Raw genomic sequence first — 20,917 nt, forward strand, 5'->3', positions numbered from 1 at the left:
ATCACACACCCTTCTCTATTGTTTTCTCAGAAGTACAGCTGCTGAAGCCATAAAATAAATATTGTTAACATACATTAGCAAATTGCTTTTACACTTGGATTCCTTATTAAATTACAATATTAGTTATAATGAGTGTAATCCATTCATTAGCATTGACCCAAAGTCCTCTGGAGAATGTTGTAAATCCATTTGATGTTCCTGAGTTGGCATTTGCACTGTGAATTAACTGAAAGGTGTGTTAAATCATATGTAGTGAAAGGGCTTCCTATTAACTTCATATCTGAAACGGTCCCTGTGCCAGGGCTATTCCAGGGGTCCAGAATAAGTTATAAGGCAGAAATTTGTTCCTGCTATATCCTTACAAATATTGCCACTCTCAACAAATTTGTCACACTGGTATCTTCTTTATCTGCTGGCACAGTCTTGCTCCTGTGTCTGAAAACACCTTATTTGTGACATTTGCCATCATTTTTTCTCCCCTACTACCATGCCTCTTAATATAATTATCCTTCTGCAATTAATAGTTATATCTTAGGGTTTTATATTGCTCCCCATCATTATAGACTCTGAGCATCTTCCATATAAAAATAAGACCAAAGACCCTAGTGGACTTCATGGGAATAGCCAAGGCCTCCCTCTCTTAGGCCTGGTCTACACTGGGTTGGGGGGGAATCGATCTAAGATAGGCAACTTCAGCTACGAGAATAGCGTAGCTGAAGTCGACGTATCTTAGATCGAATTAAAATTACTTACTTCACATTCTCGCAGCTCTGGATCGACGGCCGCGGCTCCCCCATCGACTTTGCTTCCACCTTTCACACTGCTGGAGTTCAGCAGTTGATGGGAGAGCGATCGAGGATCGATTTATTGCATCTACACTACATGCAATAAATCGATCCCCGATAGATTGATCGCTACATGCTGATCTGGCAGGTAGTGTAGACGTACCCTTAGGATTAAAATCTCTGCTTGGAGTATTTTTTGGTTCCTGGGAGCTCTTGGTAGGTTAATTTATTTCTTTTGCTTCAGGATTTTGGGGGGAATTTGAGGGGGAACATTTGAGTGGATAGAGGTATTGGTGTTGTGTCATTCTTGCTATAGTGAATAGACTTTACTGAAGATGAAGGTTTTTCAGTTTTTCCTAAAGTTGGTAAGACGATTATTTAATTGTATAGAACATCCAGAATGCAATGTGTATGGAAGAATATAGAAGAAATAGTTGTATTGTGTGTATTGATTCACTTGACTAATGCGCTAGTCTTAGTAATGGCTTCTTAGTATGTTTTGCCAAATCACTTGGATCATTCCTCTTCTCCTCCCTCTCCCCCATGATAAAACCCACAGAAAAGGTGTCTAGAGAGGTAATCTTCAGAACGATACCCTTATGAAGTTATTTCCCTGTTGTTCCATTGAGAGCATGGGTTGGCCTGCTTCTGAAATATACCACTGGGCCTTCCTTTATGGTTGGTGAATCCCCCAAAATTTGTGGGAGATTAAGGTTATCTAGGTCAGGATTCTTGTCCCTGGCAGAAGCTCTCTTCTCTTTGGCATTAGCTGTCCCAAGGACCCTCAGGAGAGGAGGCTCCATAGCAAAAATAATGCATTCTTTTCCAAAAAATATCTAGAAGGATGGAAGTGGAGAACAATATACTGTATATCTGTGCACCTGCCCATGGCCCATCCTCCATGTGTGGATCTTGGGACATCATCCACATGTTAAGGACTGGGACAATTGTCTGAAGGTCAGAGCAGAAGTCAGGTCTAGTGGGTACAGCAGGTGTCCAGGTCAGCAGACAAAGTCAAGGGTCATCACTAGAGTCAACTGCCAAATTACCAGAGCCCAGGGTCAGAGCTGGGACTGGTAACTGATGGTCAGAAGTGAGGCAAAATGACAGGAACTGGAAGAAAGGCAAGGATGAGGCACAGAGGTGAACAGGAACAAAGGCAGGGGGAAGCCAGGAGCAAAGAAGGAATCAGGAACAGGGTTGGGTGCAGAATGAAGGAAGCAGGCACACGCAGGATTTGATGCAGCAACAACAGGGAATCACCTAGTTGCTCAGACAACTTCCTATGCCTCCTTCTGGCTTACGTGGAGTTTGGTGATCCTCCAATCCAGGCTCCTGTGGGTGGTGCCTCGGCTGAGACTGTAGTCATATTAGCTCCTCAACCCACCAGGCTTCAGCAGACATTGGATGAAGATGAAAATGTGACAGCTGTCTGGGCACTCTCAGACCCGGGTTTGAGACCCATCACATCAGGTCTCTATTTAGAGATCATCCAAACATGAGCGTATCTGACCTGATATGTGATTTGGAAGTGGGGGTCCCAGCTAGAACATCCGTTTAGTACATGCATTTCTGTTCTCCTCTAATACAGAGCTGGTTTTACTTTGTAAAAAGCGACAAAGAGTCCTGTGGCACCTTATAGATTAACAGACGTATTGGAGCATAAGCTTTCATGGGTGAATACCCACTTTGTCAGATGCATGTAGTGGAAAGTTTTACTTTGGATACCTATGTGGCTTTGAGCATGATTAAGTCCTTGGCATTGGTGAGGCCAGTGTTAAATAAATAATCAACATGTTAGTCTCAACATCTATAAATAAAAAATACTGGAGTCCAGATTAAACCATTATTTTGTTAAACTGGCAAATAAAAATTATTTTTATGTAATTTGTCTCTTGACAGATGATAACGAATGTGAAAATGCTACACAACCTTGTGGAGAAAACGCGAACTGTACCAATACTGTGGGGAGTTATTACTGCATGTGTGCAACTGGTTTCAGATCGAGCAGTGGTCAAGAGAAGTTTGTAACTAATGATGGAACCTTTTGTGTGGGTAAGTTACTGTAATGTCATCCAGGTAGCTTTAAATTGTCACTTATTTCTTATGTCTCCTGTTAATTAGAGAAATCCAGTAAAAGAAATTCAGGTGCCCTGATCTGTGCAATTTGGATGAGGGCTTCCCACAGTTCACAGACCTGGTATTCCAGTTCAAGCCCCTATGTCTCAATAACAAAAGACTGCTTCCTAGTATCTTTACTCAACAAAAGTCCCATTGAACTCAGCAGAACTTCAAGATTTAATCTGAATGTGGTAGCTTTATATAGGAATATAGATCTAAGGCCAAATGGTGGCCCACATTCTTTCTACCTTATAACACCTTCTCCTGGCTCTGCCAACACAATGGGCCTGGCGGGGATCAGATGGGATTTGGTCAGAATTCAAGGGGCCAGCAGAATGGCCTTTAGGGTTTGTCCCATCCACGTTCAGTTTGCTTACATCTCAGCACCAGACTCTGGCCAATATTCCAAAATTCCCTTCATCCCTCACTAATTCTTCTTTTCAGTTCTGGTTTAAGGTAGTGAGTAGGATAAGTAGCTACCTGCATTCTGTGCAGTCCTTCAGTTTCTGCCTGTATAGCAGTTTGATGGATCATGTTTAGGATTACAAAACAGAAATATTCTCTGGGAAAATATTATTTCTGAACAATTGTGCGGTCCTTAAGGATTACCCTTCATTGGAAGAATTGTAACTATTTCTCTTTTTTCAATCCTTTGGTAATTTTCTTTGTGTGCTGTGATACTCTTTGGGGAATGGGAAAACAAGCAATAAATCCGTTGCCTCTTTACACAGGTATATCATCTTTGGGCTGATTATATCTAGTTCCAGGTATCGCTCTCCAAAGCTTGACAGTCCTGACAATCTCTGTCTTTTCTTACCATTTCAAATATAAGCAAAATAGTTGCATATTAGGCTAGAGAGTGATCTAGTCAAACTTCCATTGATGTTCTTCACATCCTGATATCATGTTTCCCTTTTACTAAGTTGCTGTGAATCTCTTCTCAAGTTATCTGGATTTTTGTGAGCACAATGAGCTGTAAAAATTACCTGTTTCTAGATGTCTTGATTTTTACTATAAGCTTCAGAAGTCTTGTCTTCAAAGTTGTTTCACTTGAATGTTCCTAGTTTTGCTTTACGTTTTCGCCAGTTGAGAGAGATTACTTTTTATTATTATGTTTGTCTGTCTATATCCACCTGTCATCCCTTTTCTTGTACTAAGATTATGTCTACGCTGCAGCCATAGGTGTGACTGAAGCACGTGTAGACATACCTAAGCTAGCATTGGTCTAGCTAGCTATGTACTCAAGAGGCTAATCTGTGCTGCTGCAGCTTCACTATTATTATACAAATTAGCTAGATCCAAGCTAGTTTGGATATGCCTACATGTGCGGAAGTCCCTGATTTCAAAGCAGACGTATCCTAGATTGTAAGTATCTAGATGGAACAAGGACCATCTCTTCGTTCTGTAATTGAACACCACCTAGCACAATGGGGTCCTGTTCCATGCCTACGGTGTTATATATTAATAATAAACTTTTTTGCCCTGCTGTTCAGAGTGCAGACATTCTACTGTCATCCTCTAGTGGTCCTTGATTGTCAGCTTTCCCCTTCTTTTGTGCAAATCAGTGTGGATGGAGCTGACGTGTTCCAAAACAAAAAATAGCCTTGTGGCATATTGTCCCATTAAATACAGGGACAAAATAAATAAAGTCAGTTTTGCAGTTTATCAAGGAAGCCATAGAGGATTACGTTGTAACCCATGGATCTGCTACAGGTGAGAGAGGTCTCAGACATGTCTTCTGTACACAGACAATAGCACCCTAGTGGAGTACCTAGGTGGCAGGCAGTGCCATATGTCTGGAGTGGACACCAGTATTATAATAGGAATCTAGTAGTGTTGGCTATACTGTACAACTCAGAGCTGCTTAATTTGCACTAGGACAGTGCTGCCAGCCCACTTGCTGATTTATATGGCCCCAAGACACGTTCTGAATTTGCACAATCTAAGCTTTCTTTAAACAAACAAACAAAAAGTTTCTATCCCTTTGAGATGTCATGTTAACCTTTCAAATGTGAAGCAAGGATAACCAATGCAATGTTGAAGCAGCAAAGAATCCTGTGGCACCTTATAGACTAACAGACGTTTTGCAGCATGAGCTTTCGTGGGTGAATACCCACTTCTTCGGATGCAAGCAGTGGAAATTTCCAGGGGCAGGTATATATATAAGCAAGCAAGAAGCAAGCTAGAGATAACGAGGTTAGATCAATCAGGGAGGATGAGGCCCTGTTCCAGCAGCTGAGGTGTGAAAACCAAGGGAGGAGAAACTGGTTCTGTAATTGGCAAGACATTCACAGTCTTTGTTTAGTCCTGAGCTGATGGTGTTAAATTTGCTGATGAACTGGAGCTCAGCAGTTTCTCTTTGAAGTCTGGTCCTAAAGTTTTTTTGCTGTAGGATGGCCACCTTAAAATCTGCTATTGTGTGGCCAGGGAGGTTGAAGTGTTCTCCTACAGGTTTTTGTATATTGCCATTCCTAATGTCTGATTTGTGTCCATTTATCCTTTTCCTTAGAGACTGTCCAGTTTGGCCGATGTACTTAGCAGAGGGGCATTGCTGGCATATGATGGTGTATATTACATTGGTGGACGTGCAGGTGAATGAACCGGTGATGGTGTGGCTGATCTGGTTAGGTCCTGTGATGGTGTTGCTGGTGTAGATATGTGGGCAGAGTTGGCATCGAGGTTTGTTGCATGGGTTGGTTCCTGAGCTAGAGTTGCTATGGTGCGGTGTGCAGTTGCTAGTGAGAATATGCTTTAGGTTGGCAGGTTTTCTGTGGGCGAGGACTGGCCTGCCACCCAAGGCCTGTGAAAGTGTGGGATCATTGTCCAGGATGGGTTGTAGATCCCTGATGATGCGTTGGAGGGGTTTGAGCTGGGGACTGTATGTGATGGCCAGTGGAGTCCTGTTGGTTTCTTTCTTGGGTTTGTCTTGCAGTAGGAGGCTTCTGGGTACACATCTGGCTCTGTTGATCTGTTTCCTTATTTCCTCGTGTGGGTACTGTAGTTTTGAGAATGCTTGGTGGAGATTTTCTAGGTGTTGGTCTCTGTCTGCGGGGTTAGAGCAGATACGGTTGTACCTCAGTGCTTGGCTGTAGACAATGGATCTTGTGGTGTGCCCAGGATGGAAGCTGGAGACATGAAGGTAGGCATAGCGGTCGGTAGGTTTTCGGTATAGGGTGGTGTTAATGTGACCACCAGTTATTTGCACCGTGGTGTCTAGGAAGTGGACCTCCCGTGTAGATAGGTCCAGGCTGAGGTTGATGGAGGGGTGGAAGCTGTTGAAATCATGGTGGAATTTTTCCAGAGTCTCCTTCCCATGGGTCCAGATGATGAAGATGTCATCAATGTAGCGTAGGTAGAGAAGGGGCGTGAGTGGATGGGAGCTGAGGAAGCGTTGTTCCAGGTCGGCCATAAAAATATTGGCATATTGTGGGGCCATGCGGGTGCCCATAGCGGTGCCACTGATCTGGAGATATATATTGTCATTAAATTTGAAATAGTTGTGTGTGAGGATAAAGGCACATAGCTCAGCAACCAGTTGTGCTGTGGCATCATCAGGGATACTGTTTCTGACAGCTTGTATTCCATCAGTGTGTGGGATGTTTGTGTAGAGAGCCTCTACATCCATGGTGGCTAGGATGGTGTTTTCTGGAAGGTCACCAATGCATTGTAGTTTCCTCAGGAAATCAGTGGTGTCACGGAGATAGCTGGGAATGCTGGTAACATAGGGTCTGAGTAGAGAGTCTACATATCCAGACAGTCCTTCAGTGAGAGTTCCAATGCCAGAGATGATGGGGCGTCCAGGATTTCCGGGTTTGTGGATCTTGGGTAGTAGATAGAATAACCCTGGTCGGGGCTCTAAGGGTATGTTGATTTGTTCCGGTGTTAGTGTAGGGAGTGTCCTGAGTAGATGGTGCAGTTTCTTAGTGTATTCCTCAGTGGGATCTGAGGGAAGTAGTCTGTAAAATTTGGTATTGGAGAATTGTCAGTGGTAAGTTTTTCATGGTTGATCATTATATCAGATAGATTAGGGAAGGGGGTGATGATAACACCCACAGGGAGAAGAAAAACTGGAGGTTGCTGTAGAGAAGGAAAAACACAGGGAAGAAAGGAGGAGAGTCACAAAGACACGGGACAGAGAAATTAAGAAAGGAGAATAGGGAATGAAAAAAGCCTCAAAGTAGAAATAGTGGTGGTCCTGAAGGTGAGAATATTTTCCTGCTTCTGATGCTCAATATAAGTTAAATAATAATTATAAGCTTATTTACTACATAAAAGCCATTTTCCACTTGATTTTTGTATATTAGTTCTGCTGCGGGTCAAAGGGGAATGGAGCCCTAAATTGTAACCCCAGCCCAAGAGGTCAAAAATAGAATTTGTTTCTGTCCAGAATGAATTTGACATCTCTGCATCACAATTTCTGGAAGAAGTTGCACCATTCTTCCAAACATGCACTATTGCATTCAGGTCCTGCTTTTTCCCCCAGCTAATTGGCCGTTCACCCTTTCTCCCTCATACCACTTTGTAGTGCCGTTTGTGTGGGGATATGGTATTATGCCACATAGCTGTTATCTCTTTGCATATGCCCTTCTTAGGACAATTTGGAATCCAGTTTGTGTACATTGCTTCCCTCCACAGTGCAAAACCAAAAGGAACATCTGGTCCTTTACCAGTGGACTTTTCAATACTCTGCAAGCTGCTAATAAGCATCATTTATAATGTAGACATCAAGCTGTCTTGACTGGCTGATGAAGAATCAAAGAAATATAGCTATGATCCCATAATTGGCAAGACTGAACATAATAACCATTCTCACTACCTTTATATAAATTGGAATTATCTTGCCTGCTGTAGTAAATGAGCAGTGACCAAAAAGCAGAAATATAATAAAAAGTTATACATCTCTTTTCATACTAGTTAAATGGTGTTGGTGGTGTTATTTTGGGGGATTTTGCTTTAATATTTCTTTCTGATCAGAGCTATTATAAAAGCTTCAAAGCTCAGTTCCAGGGTTTATTTTGAATATTTTCTGAAAGGCAGGGTTTCTTGCTGAGCCATGGCAAATGTTCTTCTCATTAGAGGGCCCAGTCCTTCAACCATCACTCACGAATCTTCTCACTAAAGACTACTCATGTGCGTTAGAGGCATAAGACTCTTTGGGCCCCAAACTTGCTCCTATAGTAGATAATGGGAGAAGGAACGGGCTCCTAGCTACAAACCTCAGGTGGAAGTGGATCACTTTCTAAAAGAATTGACAAGCTGTTGTCTCCTGTGTGGTCTAAAGTTGCATATTCATTTAAAATAGAATGACCCCCCGCCCTCCAAAAAACCCAAACCCTGCAACAAGTCCAGAAGAAAACTTAAACTGACACTGTTAAACTATTTAAAAGCAACATGCAATCTACCTTGAAATGGTAGTAAAATTGTTGATGGCACCTGCAAATCATATTGATTTAAAGAGAATGTGAAGGTGATCAGTACCTTTAATTATGTACTCCAGTAAATATTTTCTCCAACAAACACTGAATTAGCTATGATTCATATAAATTCATTCTGTATTGACAACTCAGCTGCAGATAAACTATTTGTATATACTCCTCAGTCGTTTTGTATGTCCTTAGCATCTTTGTTGCCTGTCATGTCCATGAGCTTCCGCTTCTGTTTTGATAATCCTGGCTCCTCATTAAGGTTCTCTATTACAATTAACATGTGACAACAGTATGAAAAGAAAGGTAATTTGTATAAATACCTAATAATGACAAATACATGATTTGGGTTTATGAAAAACAAATTATCATATGTTGCAAGTATAATAACCTTGAAAAACTTTTGTAATTGTAAGTGACATAGCAACCTGATACTTAGCAATGATGATCTTGAATATGTTCAATTATTTAGGCACATCTCTAGGAGGTATAATTTTTAGGAAAGGAAGGTTGCTATTGGTCATCTGTTGATTTTTTTATACCAACTTTATAAGTGTTGTTATAAATCAAACTATTAATAGATTATTTTAGCACACATTCAAATCAGGCATTTCAGGTTGTTGTGAAGTTTGGCATTTATTGATATTTCACAGTGAGCTGCATGCTGGAGATCTTGTTAGGACTTACACATCCTTCTCTACGTAGCTGAGAAGGCCAAGAAAATCCCTGGAGATGAGGCTCATCTGTGGAGCCATTATGCAGACTGGTGTTGTCATTGTTTTCTCACCCTTGGCACTTCAATTTAATCCAAGTGCATCAAGAGTCACATAGTGGGACACTGAGTGACATTTACATGCTCCAAAAAAGAGCCATACAATTAATTGATGTGAATGGATTATTTAAATGCCAGGACTAGTGTCTTTGGCCCCATGCCTTCAAATGACAGCATTTGATTATGATTTACCCTTTGTGTAGCAATATCTCACATGGTACTTCTCTTTTTGTTTTCTCACTTTTATCAATCCCCTGAAATTTGACATGGTTGCCACCTCAGCAGGCAGGTCATAAAAACCATTCAGATAGAAATAATGCAAAACCCCATATGCTGAAATCAAATGACTCAATATTTGTTAATTAGGTATCAAAACGAATTATCAACATAACACAGATGTCAGCAACTTAGGGGGAAGGAAACTGGAAAAATCGATATAAGATAACGAACTTCAGAAACGCGAATAAAGTCTGAATATCTCTTATCTTATATCGATCTTTCCTCGCTCACCACGATCGGACGGGCGGTCTCTCGGCCTCCCGCCGCGCATCGCCCGGCGCGCTCGTGGAGTTCGGAATAGAATCGGCGTTCGGGAGGATCGATATCGCGTCTAGATGAGAGCGCGATATATCGATCCGAAAAATCAAATCTCGCCCGCCCGACGACGGGGGGTAGTGTAGACGTAGCCTTAGCCTCACACTTGATCTTTCAAGATACCTCTTAATGCCTTCTACTGTGATCATGGCAAGCTGTAATTGTCTAGGAAGGCCTCAGTCTAAACCAGTAGAAGATAGGAGGCTGTGGGGAACTGCAGACAAAGCAATAAAAAACAGTGGGGTGAGATGGTTCTTAGACTCCTCCATTAAATGTTCAAATGCCATGTACAATTCTGTGCACATAAGATTTTTTTAAAGCATTTATCTGACCTTTTTTAACCAGACATGCTTGTCATTGGCAAATTACGTTCTATTAAATTACCAACAGATGATGCCCACCAAAAGCAGAGGCCTTTTGTATATTCTTCAAATGACTTTATGTATCTTTGCCTCCCTCCCTGAACTCAGACAAGTAAAATCTTTTTCTCTTCCTCCATTCTCATTGTTCTGCTTCCTCTGTTCTTCTAATATTTCTTTTTTATTGTATTATCCTCTCCCTAACTTCCTTTCCTCCTTCCAATTCCAAATCTCTCCCATTCTCTTTTATTCCCTGAATTTCTCCATTCTCTCTCTAGTCCACATACCCTAACATCTACTTTCGATAAATGTATTCCCACTCCTCCTAATCCGTACTCTCCCCTTTCTGTGCCGAATCCATTCATTCATTCTTTTTCTTACCCATTTTTGCCTCACACATTCTCTGCGTCACAGAATCAGTGTCACCAGAAATCCACTCTCTAATCTAAACAGTGCCAGCACTGAAAAACAATGATCAGTTCCTCAAAACTAAAAGACTATTTTGTAGTCCCCCCCTCGATCCATTCTCCATTTGTTCTCTCCTAAGCCGCTCTTATCAGCATGAGCCCCTCCATTGATTCATAAGTGTTTGCACCATCCCACAAACGGATCACCAGTTGTTTTTCCCCCCAACCCCTACCCAATGTATTCAGTTATCCCCAATTCACCAATTTAATTTTGCCCCCTTTCCCAGATCATCAGTTCTGTTTTCCACCTCCACAATCCTTCAATTCAATTCTCAGCCCCTCCTCTTCTAAATCTATACATGTATTGGCTTCTCTCTACAAATTAATCAATTCTTTTTTCGGTCCTTCCTCTTTCCAGACTGTTCAGTTCTTCCCTCCTCCTCAGTACATAATTTCTCAGACCCCTACCCCACTGCTCACAATTACTCAGTATAGTTCCAAGACTCAATGTATCAATTGAATTATTTGGTCGCTATCCCCAGTCAGTTGATATAATGCAAGACCCTCTTTCCCATCCATCAAATCAGTTTTTGCCCTGCCTTTCCAAATCCATCAGTTCACAGATTTCCTTCCCACAATTCATCAGTTTAATTCTCAGACCCACTCTCACTCGGTCAATTGAATTACTGAACTTACCTACCCAAATTAATTAGGAAGGCATCATCAATTTTAGAGAAATTAAGTTTAAATGTGGATAAAATAGACAAGTCAAGCACTTTGAAGAGTCTTTGACTTAAATATTAGATTAACCAGATAGGCAAATTGATCCTTTAAATACTAAAATAATAAAGCATTGATTTTAAATCAAAAGGCTGTGTATACCAGTTTCCTCTGTCTTTTCTAACTGAATAATAAGGTAGTACAATTTATTTTAGTATAATATGTAGAAAAATTAGGTTTCAGATTATTTTCATCATACATAGTCTAGTATTTTGATATTGAATTAACTTTTAAACTCACTTTTGAAACATGAAAAATACACTATATGTACAAATAGAAGGTTTTTTCAGTGAACATAGAGTTGTTATAGCTGTGCAAAAAATCAGCAGTCTCTCATTGAAGAATATTTTTAATATTAAAAAGATGCTTAATTGTGCTTTATTGTTCCAAACCCTAAGTGATATAATTAACAGATGTGTTTGCCATTAAATTTGGCTTTTTTAGCTTTTTGCTATTTTTTTCTTTAATAGTATTTTGTGAAATGTTGATGTGAAATTGCTGTATGCATAACTTATCAACAAGGCAGCAAGGTGTTAGTCTTTAAATACTTAATAAAAAATTCAATTTCTCACGATATTTGCAGATATAGATGAGTGCAGTGAAGCAGTAACCGTTGCCTGTGGAGATCATGCGAAATGTGAAAATGTGGATGGAGGATATAACTGCTCCTGTAAGGAAGGTTATCAACCATCCACAGGAAAATTACAGTTTAAGCCAAATGATGGCACTTCCTGCCAAGGTAAATGATATTATAAAGGTTTATGTGTTATTATAGAACTACATCTTCTGAGAAACCCACCAGTGTCTCTTTATCTTCAGTTAGATTAATCAGCCAGACATGAAAAAGAGGCAAGGCACTCACACCTATATTTTCTAAGAATATCATTGAGATGTGCTCTTAGAAATGTATTTGTACTGAACAATGTGATGAAATCTGAAGACCCAACCTGACATTGTGCTGATGTGTATTCTAAGCTGCATAAGCCTGATTTCTTCTCTCACTCATACCAGTGTAAACAGTGAGTCAGTGGGTCAGATTCTCTGCTGGTGTAAATTAGCAAAACTCCACTGAAGTAAATGGAGCTGCTCCCATTTAAACCAGCAGAGAATGTGGCTTGGTGCCTTTATACCAGTGTAAACCCAGTAAGTGAGGTCAGGTCCTAATAGTTTATGCTTGCGAATGATCCATATGTATGTGCAAGTTTCAAATACTGTAGAGGTTTGGGTTTTCTTATACAAGAACTGTTACTGTAATTGATTAGTCTTCTTTTTAATTTCTACAGAAAATCCAAAGGCAAAGTGCAAGTTACATAATGACTGTATAACTGAAAATATTACTCAAACCTCAGCTGAAGTAAGTAGCAATGGTTTATAGATTAATTTGCAAATTCTTTGATTGTTTCTCTTTTAAAACTGTTATTTCAATTATATCTATTGAGGCACTTTTAACAAATGGCTGAAGATATAGATGAATGCAAGCATATATATAGAAGTCTTTTTAATACTTCCAGCTTATTTGAAATGGTTATGTATTTGAATCACAGTGTTAATTTGCCTGCAAGCTTTGTTTTGTTTGTATCTCCAGTGAACTAAATCATGTTGTGCATAGAATTCAGAAGTGTGGTAATCACTCAACAGTTTCTGAATGGCAAGTTCTTGAAATTACACCTTTCTACATTTAATTATGTGCAGCTATTTGTTTGTTCTGAATGAAACCTAGAAAGATAATTTATAGAGGCAGTAAAGGCAAGTGACAAAATATAAAATAGAGCAATAATACACTTGGGTACCAATATTTTTCTCTCTTTCAAAACATCACGTGTTAGGCTGCATGTGAAAGAATTGGGGAGCCAGATTTTTCCCCAGAAGCATAAATTTCAAACAGCAAATTAAATAAACTGGTGAGTCCACAAGACTATCGGTTTCTGATTTGACTAAGTGAATCACCACTGTGCGTGTTTACTTTTTATCTCAAGGAGTTTGCCTCAATGATCAGATTTAAAAGAACCCAGTCTTTTAACATAAGAGGTTTGATTTCTTCAGTGTTAAGGTATACATTATATTAACATGCTTACTGTAAATTTAAGTAGAGAAGACAGGATAAGTATAACATCTGAACTTAAAACCAAATAACTCTCTGTTTTTAAAGCTGTATTTAAACTAAGGTTGGGTCAAAAACTTGAATCTAAATTTTGAAGAAAAATGAAGGCTTTAAATTTGAGCCCTGGGATCTGAACCTACCCCTGTAGTTTTGATTCTGAGTTAGATCAAAAACAGAAAGAGGCCTGTTTTCCAGTTCCATTAAAATGCAGCCAAAGATAAAGTCCGGATCTCACGAGAGCACTATCTCATGGGATATTCACCTTTGAGATCAAAGGAATCTCACCAAATTGGATGATCTCATTATGTTTCTACTATTTAGGAATGAAATCTCCTTGGATTTCAATGCCAGAAAATCTGAAACCCTTCTCTGATTCAGCCATGGCACTGAATTCTGAATCCTAGCCTAACCCTAATACAGATCCAGATCTCAGTCTTCTCAGCCCATTACTAATATAAACATTTTTGTACAAACATTTCCATCTAATTACTTTATATTAATATTTTCAGTAGGGAAGTTATTTAATAGTTTTCAGCCCTTAGCAGTGAAGATTAAGATTGCAATAGAATATTGGTAATCTGTGCGCTTTTTAAAAAAACTGGCCATCTGTTTCCACCTCTCAGCAAAGATTTAACAGAAGAGGCTGTAGGTAAGTTGGCATACTACTAAGATTTAATTATTTTTACAAAATATGCAACAAAACGTTTACTAGTACATAATGGAGCATTATGCTAAATAAAACTGAGTTGTACTGGTCAAAATAAATTAAGACGGTATGCTGGATATGTATTATACTTTTATGATGTCTATTTGCCTGGTCAAATTCTGGCTTGCCTACTCAATTGGAGTAGCTCCATAAGTAGACCTGCTGACCTGCTGTGCCCTGTTTGTGTGTAGAAACCGGCCCTTATTCACGAATTCACAGAAATCATTAACTTATTTCCCCATCATTTGTGCAACTCTTTTATATTCCCCAAAAGTCATCAGTGGTTGCTTTGCTGGTTGAATTGCCAGTGGAATCTCCTAAGTATACTGATTTCCTGTTTCTTTCAGCTTAGGACTATAAAAGAACCCTTGGCTTTCCTACAAGAAATCAATAGGAACACTGTGGGACAACTTTCACCTGTAGATATGATTTCATATGTGGAAGCATTATCTGTATCTTACCCATCACTAAGTACCATGAATAACACAATTTCTGACAAGGAAGCACTTACTAATGTGACTATTAATGTAAGTGGCTTGAGCCTTACTATTGTTTTTTTTTTCTTTTATAAATAGCATAAGGCTTTTGTGCTTAAAAATATTTTTATACTGACAGGTTTTTGTTAACACCGTGAACAATTTTGTTCAAAAGGATAAAATTACAGTTTGGGAAGCACTCCCTACAGATAACAGGAGAACAAGTCTCACTAAGCTGATGCATGCTGCAGAACAGGCAACGCTGCTCATGTCACAGAACTTCAAAAAGACAACACAGCTAGATGTTAATGCAAGTGAAATGGGTAAGAAAAAGAAAATGAATGTAAGTGATACTTTAGATGTGAATTACACTGTGAAGTTTTTTCAGTATAAATTGTTGAGATTAAAGTAGTGTTATATAAAACCTACAGATTTGGGGGTTTAAGAGTTTGAATGAGCAACCAAAAAACACCTACAGATTTTGGGCCAGACGCTCGGCTGATGTAAATCAGCTAACTATATTGACTTCAATGAAGGTAAGACCAGCTGAGGATCTAGCTTGGTTCTTAGAGGGATGATGTAGAGGGTCCTGCTTTCCACTCTGAATGTTTTCCAGTTCAAACTTCACTCATGACCAAAGTGGCAGTCATCACACTGCATTTAGCAAATCATTGTACATCTTGAACAGATGCATTAAAAATGCCAACAGAATGAACATTAGAGTTGCTAGCAGAACTCTACAAGCCACGTTTTGTTTTATTTTTGATTCAGTAAAAGTAATGTAAACAAACTTTGAACTAGTCTGTGCCTTGAAGGCCCAGCCCTGTGTTGGTGATGGCACAGCTGTGTTTTGAATTTCAAGAAAGTTCAGATAAGGATATTGGGGAAGATCTCAACTTGACTTCCCACTATCTCCCTCCATGTATAAGTTGCTTGTCTTCTGTATTGTGGTCTTAGGAAGACACTAAGAGTTGCATTTTTAAAAGTGCTCAGCTTTGGCCTATCTCCTTTCACTGAAGTCAGGCATGCAGTGAAGATAACAGTGTTATAGGCTTCAGTGGGAGCAGAATAAGGCTAGTGCTGCGCCCTTTTTAGATTCTATCCTAAGACTACACTGTTGTTTCCCCTTTTTGGTTGTGACCAGCCATTCTGCTTTCCTCCTTCCAGAGTAACTCATCTATCCTCTGATAGACCCAGTTTCCTGATCTGGTGTAGTAAAATCCAGTATTCCCTCCCCTGGTCACATCAATCTTGCCATTTACAGATCACTTCCCAAAATGCACCGCAATACTGAGAAAAAACTTGCCTCAGTTTCTAAGGAAGAACAGATCCTTTTCCTTCTTTCACTTCAGTGAGATTTGCTGTTGTCAGATGAAATGAGGGAGAGAACATAGAATGAACCACTGTCTCATAAGCTCCAGGGAGCCTGTTGCATTTGTAATTTGTAGCACAGATGGACCCAGTTGTATGGCCAACTGTGGGAGCAGTTTGCTAGGCCACACCCTAAAGAGAAGCAGATGCTAATACAGAGACCTAATGGAGAGCTTTGAAAATTTCAGTCATTTTCTGGCAAAGTTTTTTTTGAGAATCTGAATTTATAGGTGCTTATCCAAACTGAACCCAAGCTCTAAACCTTTTGACGTTTTCCCATTACTACTCAGCACTATGAATATCTTACCCACAATGCCGATGTGTTTCCCACACACTTATTTTTGAGACCAGGCCCACAATAATGTCTCATTCTCCATTGCATTTCATGGTGCAGCTTCGTTAACTACAGGCTATCCAAAACTTCAGCCGCGAGAACTATTTCTTATGTCCTGACAACATTTTCTGACAGCTGGTCTATTGAAGAGCTCATATTGTTTTTGTGTGCTGCACTATAAGCAATGCAGATGGTCTAGTTTAGTGATTCTAGCCCATCAGTCAAGTTTTAGATTTTTCTTTAAGGCCTAATTCACTTCTTTTTCCCCACTATGGGTGATTGAAACTCTGCACTATAATGAACTGAGTAAAGAGCTCAGTGTCCTCTAATGTAGTTTTTGTCCTGAGGGGCAATGATTGTTTGTTTGTTTTTTGTTTTGTTTGTTGACAGCACACATCATTATATCATGGTGCAATGTGCATTTCGTACCAGGGAATGATCACTGTGAGAGATTCACTTTTCAAAACTTGGCTTTTTCAAATGTTTCTATTCAATGGAGGATTTTATCCTTTGCTTTTTATAATTGTGATTTGTGGTCCCTTTCAGAAATGAATTTTTAATAAAGCAATAGCTCTTCCTAAAGTAACCCACATTATTCTTTCCAGTGCCTAATTTAATGCAAAGTAAATAAAAGACCATATTTTTCATGGAAAGAATAAAAGGTATGAGAGAAAAACGTATGCATTAGAATAACAAAGTCTAGCGGTTTAAAGCAAACATGTACCCTATTAATAGCATTTCTTCTTGAAATATTTGGCACAATGATGTATTTTTAAAATTCGCAATAATTATGCAATCTGATGTCACATTTATTAACCTAACTGTAAATTATGTTAGACTGTAATGGAAGTGATTTGCATAGTATTTTTCTTTTTACAGCTCTCAAGGTTTTTGCTTTTGATTCGCACCACATGAAACACATTCACCCTCATGCACACATGGGAGGAGATTATATAAAGATATCTCCAAAGAAAAAGGAATCACCTAATTCTAATGGTAAGAAAAAGCCATTAAACAATAGCTTAGTTTAAGCAGCATTAATGGTACCTACTTGCTGGCAAAAATCTGATGCATAATTCACTAACTGTGTAGTTGTGACATTGATAGCAATAGAAAAAGGCATTTGTAATACCTTGTTGTCTAGCCCTGGTCCTATCTGCTCTACAGCTTCCACTATATAATGCACCGCAGGAATATTATGCCTCTTATTTTTGCCAGTTTTTATATGGAAACCTCCCTCCATTTTTTATGTCTTATTATGATATGTTTTAAATGTACTAAAATACTAATGATCATACTGGCACATCTAAAGTATTTTACAAGGAAGCATATTTCTTAAAGTTCGAGGTGTGTGTACGTATATTAAAAATATGTCAAGTAAGATCCAAGTATAACTAGCCCATCCAGACTGACCCCAGCTCTCAAGAAATGAATTGATCAGCAGCACAATAAAACTACCCCATGCATCTCAACCCACTCCTCAGCGAAGAGAAAGCCAAGACAGTAGACAAGTCTTACAACCTGTCAGAGTTGGGTTAAGTGGAAGGAATGACTTGCAGACTCAGTTACCTCTCCTGAAAAATACCCAGTCAAATGTCCTTTGAAACCAAGAAGCTGTTACCCTGATTGCAGTGGTGGGAGTACCACACAGAGATGTACAAAAGTGATGGTGGCTATGTTGAGAACCTAGAGGGATAATATACCATTTATGTGAAATCCCCTCATACTATCCCCCTAAATTGAAACACAACAGCTGTGTAATAGCATATAGCACCACTGTATAACACTTTAGGACAGACAGTGAAGAAAAAACGTCTAGCTGAAGCAAGGTGGAGAATTTTGGCAGGCATAATGTACCTACATGATCTGTGAGCAATAGTGTAGTGCCGCTCTTCTCAAACTGTGGGTTGGGACCTCAAAGTAGGTTGCGACCCCATTTTAATGTGGTTGCCAGGGCTGGCGTTAAACATGCTGAGGCCTGGGGCTGAAGCCCTGGGCGGTGGGGCTCAGGCTTCAGCTTAAGCCCTAGGAGGTGGAGCTCAGGTTACAGCCCCACCCCGACTCTGCCCTTGATTGTGTAGTAATTTTTGTTGTCAGAAGGGGGTCACGGTGTAAGGAAGTTTTGAGAACTGCTGGTGTAGTGTAATGCACAGGGCACTGACTTCTGGGATTTAGAAAACCTGGGCTCTATCTCTGGCTCAGCTATAGATCTGCTGGGTGACCTTGGGCAAGTCACTTCACAAATCTCTGTAGCTCTGTGTATCTTGTCTATTTAGGTTGTAAGCTTATCGGGGCAGGGACTCTCTTACTATGTGTTTGGACAGCACTTAGCATAATGGGGCCCTATCTTAGCTGGGGCCTTATGGTGTCACTGAAATACGGATAATAAGAAATTAGAATTTTGCCAGAACACCAGAACTAATGCCCCAAATCTGGCAAAACCAACCTTGAGCTCTTTCTCTGTCTTTACCTGGGTTTTCAGCCAATCAAAACCTCACTCCCAAACACCACAGAAGGGCATGGTATCAATCCTGACTCAGGAGGAAGCATCCTACGTATTACTGTGGGTTTCTGTGCCTTGCATGTCTCCTATCCAGTTACTGACCAGGCACGAAATCCTGGGTGCAGTAAAATCAATGGCCAAACACCCATTAACTTAAAACTGGGGCCAGGATTTCATCCCCCTTAATTAACATTGTTTATCTTACAAGATCTGACACCTGACCTGCAGCCGGAGGTAGTATTGCTGCAAGTATACATTGCTCCAGAAAAAAACGTGCATCTATCCTGTTAGAATATCCGATATAAACACACATTTTTAATTCCAGTGGACATTACATTGTTTTAAGTAAGGCTATATTTCATTGTCTCTAAAACATTTTTATAAGTATTCCACGAAGATTCCATCTGTTTTGCATATTTTATGCAATAGCAGTAATAATGTCTATTGTTTATTGTTTTCTTAATGTCTTCAATTTTGTTCTACTATAAAAAAAAAACCCACAAACTACTAAACACAGTCTGTTTGATTGATAGGCACTGTTGCAGTTGTGTTTCTGAGGTATAGCAATATTGGTTCTTTGCTTTCATCATCTAAAAACTCCTCATCGAAAGATAGTTCAGAGCAGAGAGAGACAGTAAGCTCATCAGTTATTGCTGTTGCAATTAATTCAAATCCACCTACACTCTATGAGCTTGAGAAAATAACATTTACTTTAAAGTACATCAAGGTAAGATTTTTTTTTAATCAACATCTGAATAAAGGAAAACAGTACTGTAATTATTTGATGTGATATAACTGTACCTACAGGATATGTTGGCTACCACGGGAAAATGTTTCTAGAGTATGTCAACAGTAATAACTACAGAGTCACTGGACTAATTGTGAGCAAAAAGTTATAAGTGTGATCAGAGAATCCTTCCAGCTTCTGACCTTTCTGTATTTAGGATAATCTCGCAAACAGTTTGTCAGATGATTAGAGCCATAAAAGGGAAACACTTCAAATCAGCTTGAAGCAGATTTGCACAGGATAAGTGACTGCAGAAGCTTTTTGTTCTGTGCACATTAGCACGTGTAGCACATCAGGGCCCTGGCCCATGGCATGTCATGACTGGCACTCCGAGGTCCTACCACAGTACAAATAATAATAAGGTCTTGGCAGTTGCCAGTATCATATTTGATGTCAGTGCATTGATGTTGAGCCAGAAATGGCCTTAAGTACCCACTAACCCCTGGCTCCCTCCTCCTCTCCTCCTCCCCCCCACCCACCTGACCCTCTGGCTGGACTTATAAAATGTATAGGACAAATCTGTTCTTTTTCCCTGTGCTGTGACTATTGCAACACAAGATCATTTATGAGCAGTGAGCTAAGCCTAAAGTCTTTTTCTAGTTCACATTACTTGTAGATGGAGGCACCCCAGGTTGCTTTACAAGTGCCCAAGGTATTCAGTGTGATAGATGTAGCCCTGAGGATTAATCTGTTGGTCTGTATAAAATGTCTTTTTGATAAAAGTGTGTAGGCTGCATAGATTAATAGAATTTGCAATAGCTATAAATGCAAGATACCTAGAAGCTTCTAAACCAGACATCCTGGCCTATTTCCTCTGTGATGCTGAAAGCAACCTTTAAGACCCTTACTCAGAAAAGTGATACTAGGAAACAAACCTACGCAAATTGTCTAGGGACTTTCTGAATATCTGCTAACCTTTCACCTAGTTAGGTGCAAAAGTAGGGTATTTCTGCCCACAAAATATAACAAGTCTACCACAAAATACGTAGATAGTTGTCATTAGTACGTACACAAAGGTCAGCCTATGAAAACAGGTACCCTCACCTTTCCATGGGGGAAAGACAAATTTGGGCATAAAGGGAAGGATTTTTACCTATAAAAGGTGTGATAATCCACCATTAGGGCAGGCGATACATCTCTCTGTTTCCTGGTCGTCTCAACCTGCTTCGAAGCCTCCTTCTCCTCTAACGCTGTCAATGCTAGTCGTAGTATTAATTCTTTGTGAGTATGAAATAATTCTTAATTTCTACTTCACCTCTAAGCATCTATGCTAAGAAGGGTTTAATTTACAACCAGTTTCTTTATAACTATACTTCCTCTAGCAGAGGTGTGAAATTCACTTAGTACTCTTTGCTGCAGAGTGCATTTAGGACTGTATAATATCATATTATATCTCTT

At 39.6% G+C, this 20,917-nt stretch overlaps 1 protein-coding gene across 3 annotated transcripts in view; it reads left to right on the forward strand.

Moving 5' to 3' along the window:
* Positions 1 to 20,917, forward strand: part of ADGRL4 (adhesion G protein-coupled receptor L4) — a 110,877-nt gene that overhangs the window by 52,033 nt on the left and 37,927 nt on the right. For 2 of the 3 annotated variants that reach the window (XM_039485384.1, XM_039485385.1), the window contains exons 3-9: positions 2,688 to 2,840; positions 11,825 to 11,980; positions 12,525 to 12,595; positions 14,396 to 14,575; positions 14,664 to 14,847; positions 17,109 to 17,225; positions 19,266 to 19,459. In XM_039485384.1, coding sequence (XP_039341318.1) covers positions 2,688 to 2,840; positions 11,825 to 11,980; positions 12,525 to 12,595; positions 14,396 to 14,575; positions 14,664 to 14,847; positions 17,109 to 17,225; positions 19,266 to 19,459 — 1,055 coding nt within the window. The remainder of the gene's footprint in view (positions 1 to 2,687; positions 2,841 to 11,824; positions 11,981 to 12,524; positions 12,596 to 14,395; positions 14,576 to 14,663; positions 14,848 to 17,108; positions 17,226 to 19,265; positions 19,460 to 20,917) is intronic. The other variant, XM_039485386.1, reaches the window with a different exon arrangement.

The sequence above is a fragment of the Mauremys reevesii genome, linkage group 8 (assembly GCF_016161935.1).
Source record: "Mauremys reevesii isolate NIE-2019 linkage group 8, ASM1616193v1, whole genome shotgun sequence".
In the NCBI taxonomy this organism is placed as follows: domain Eukaryota; kingdom Metazoa; phylum Chordata; order Testudines; family Geoemydidae; genus Mauremys; species Mauremys reevesii.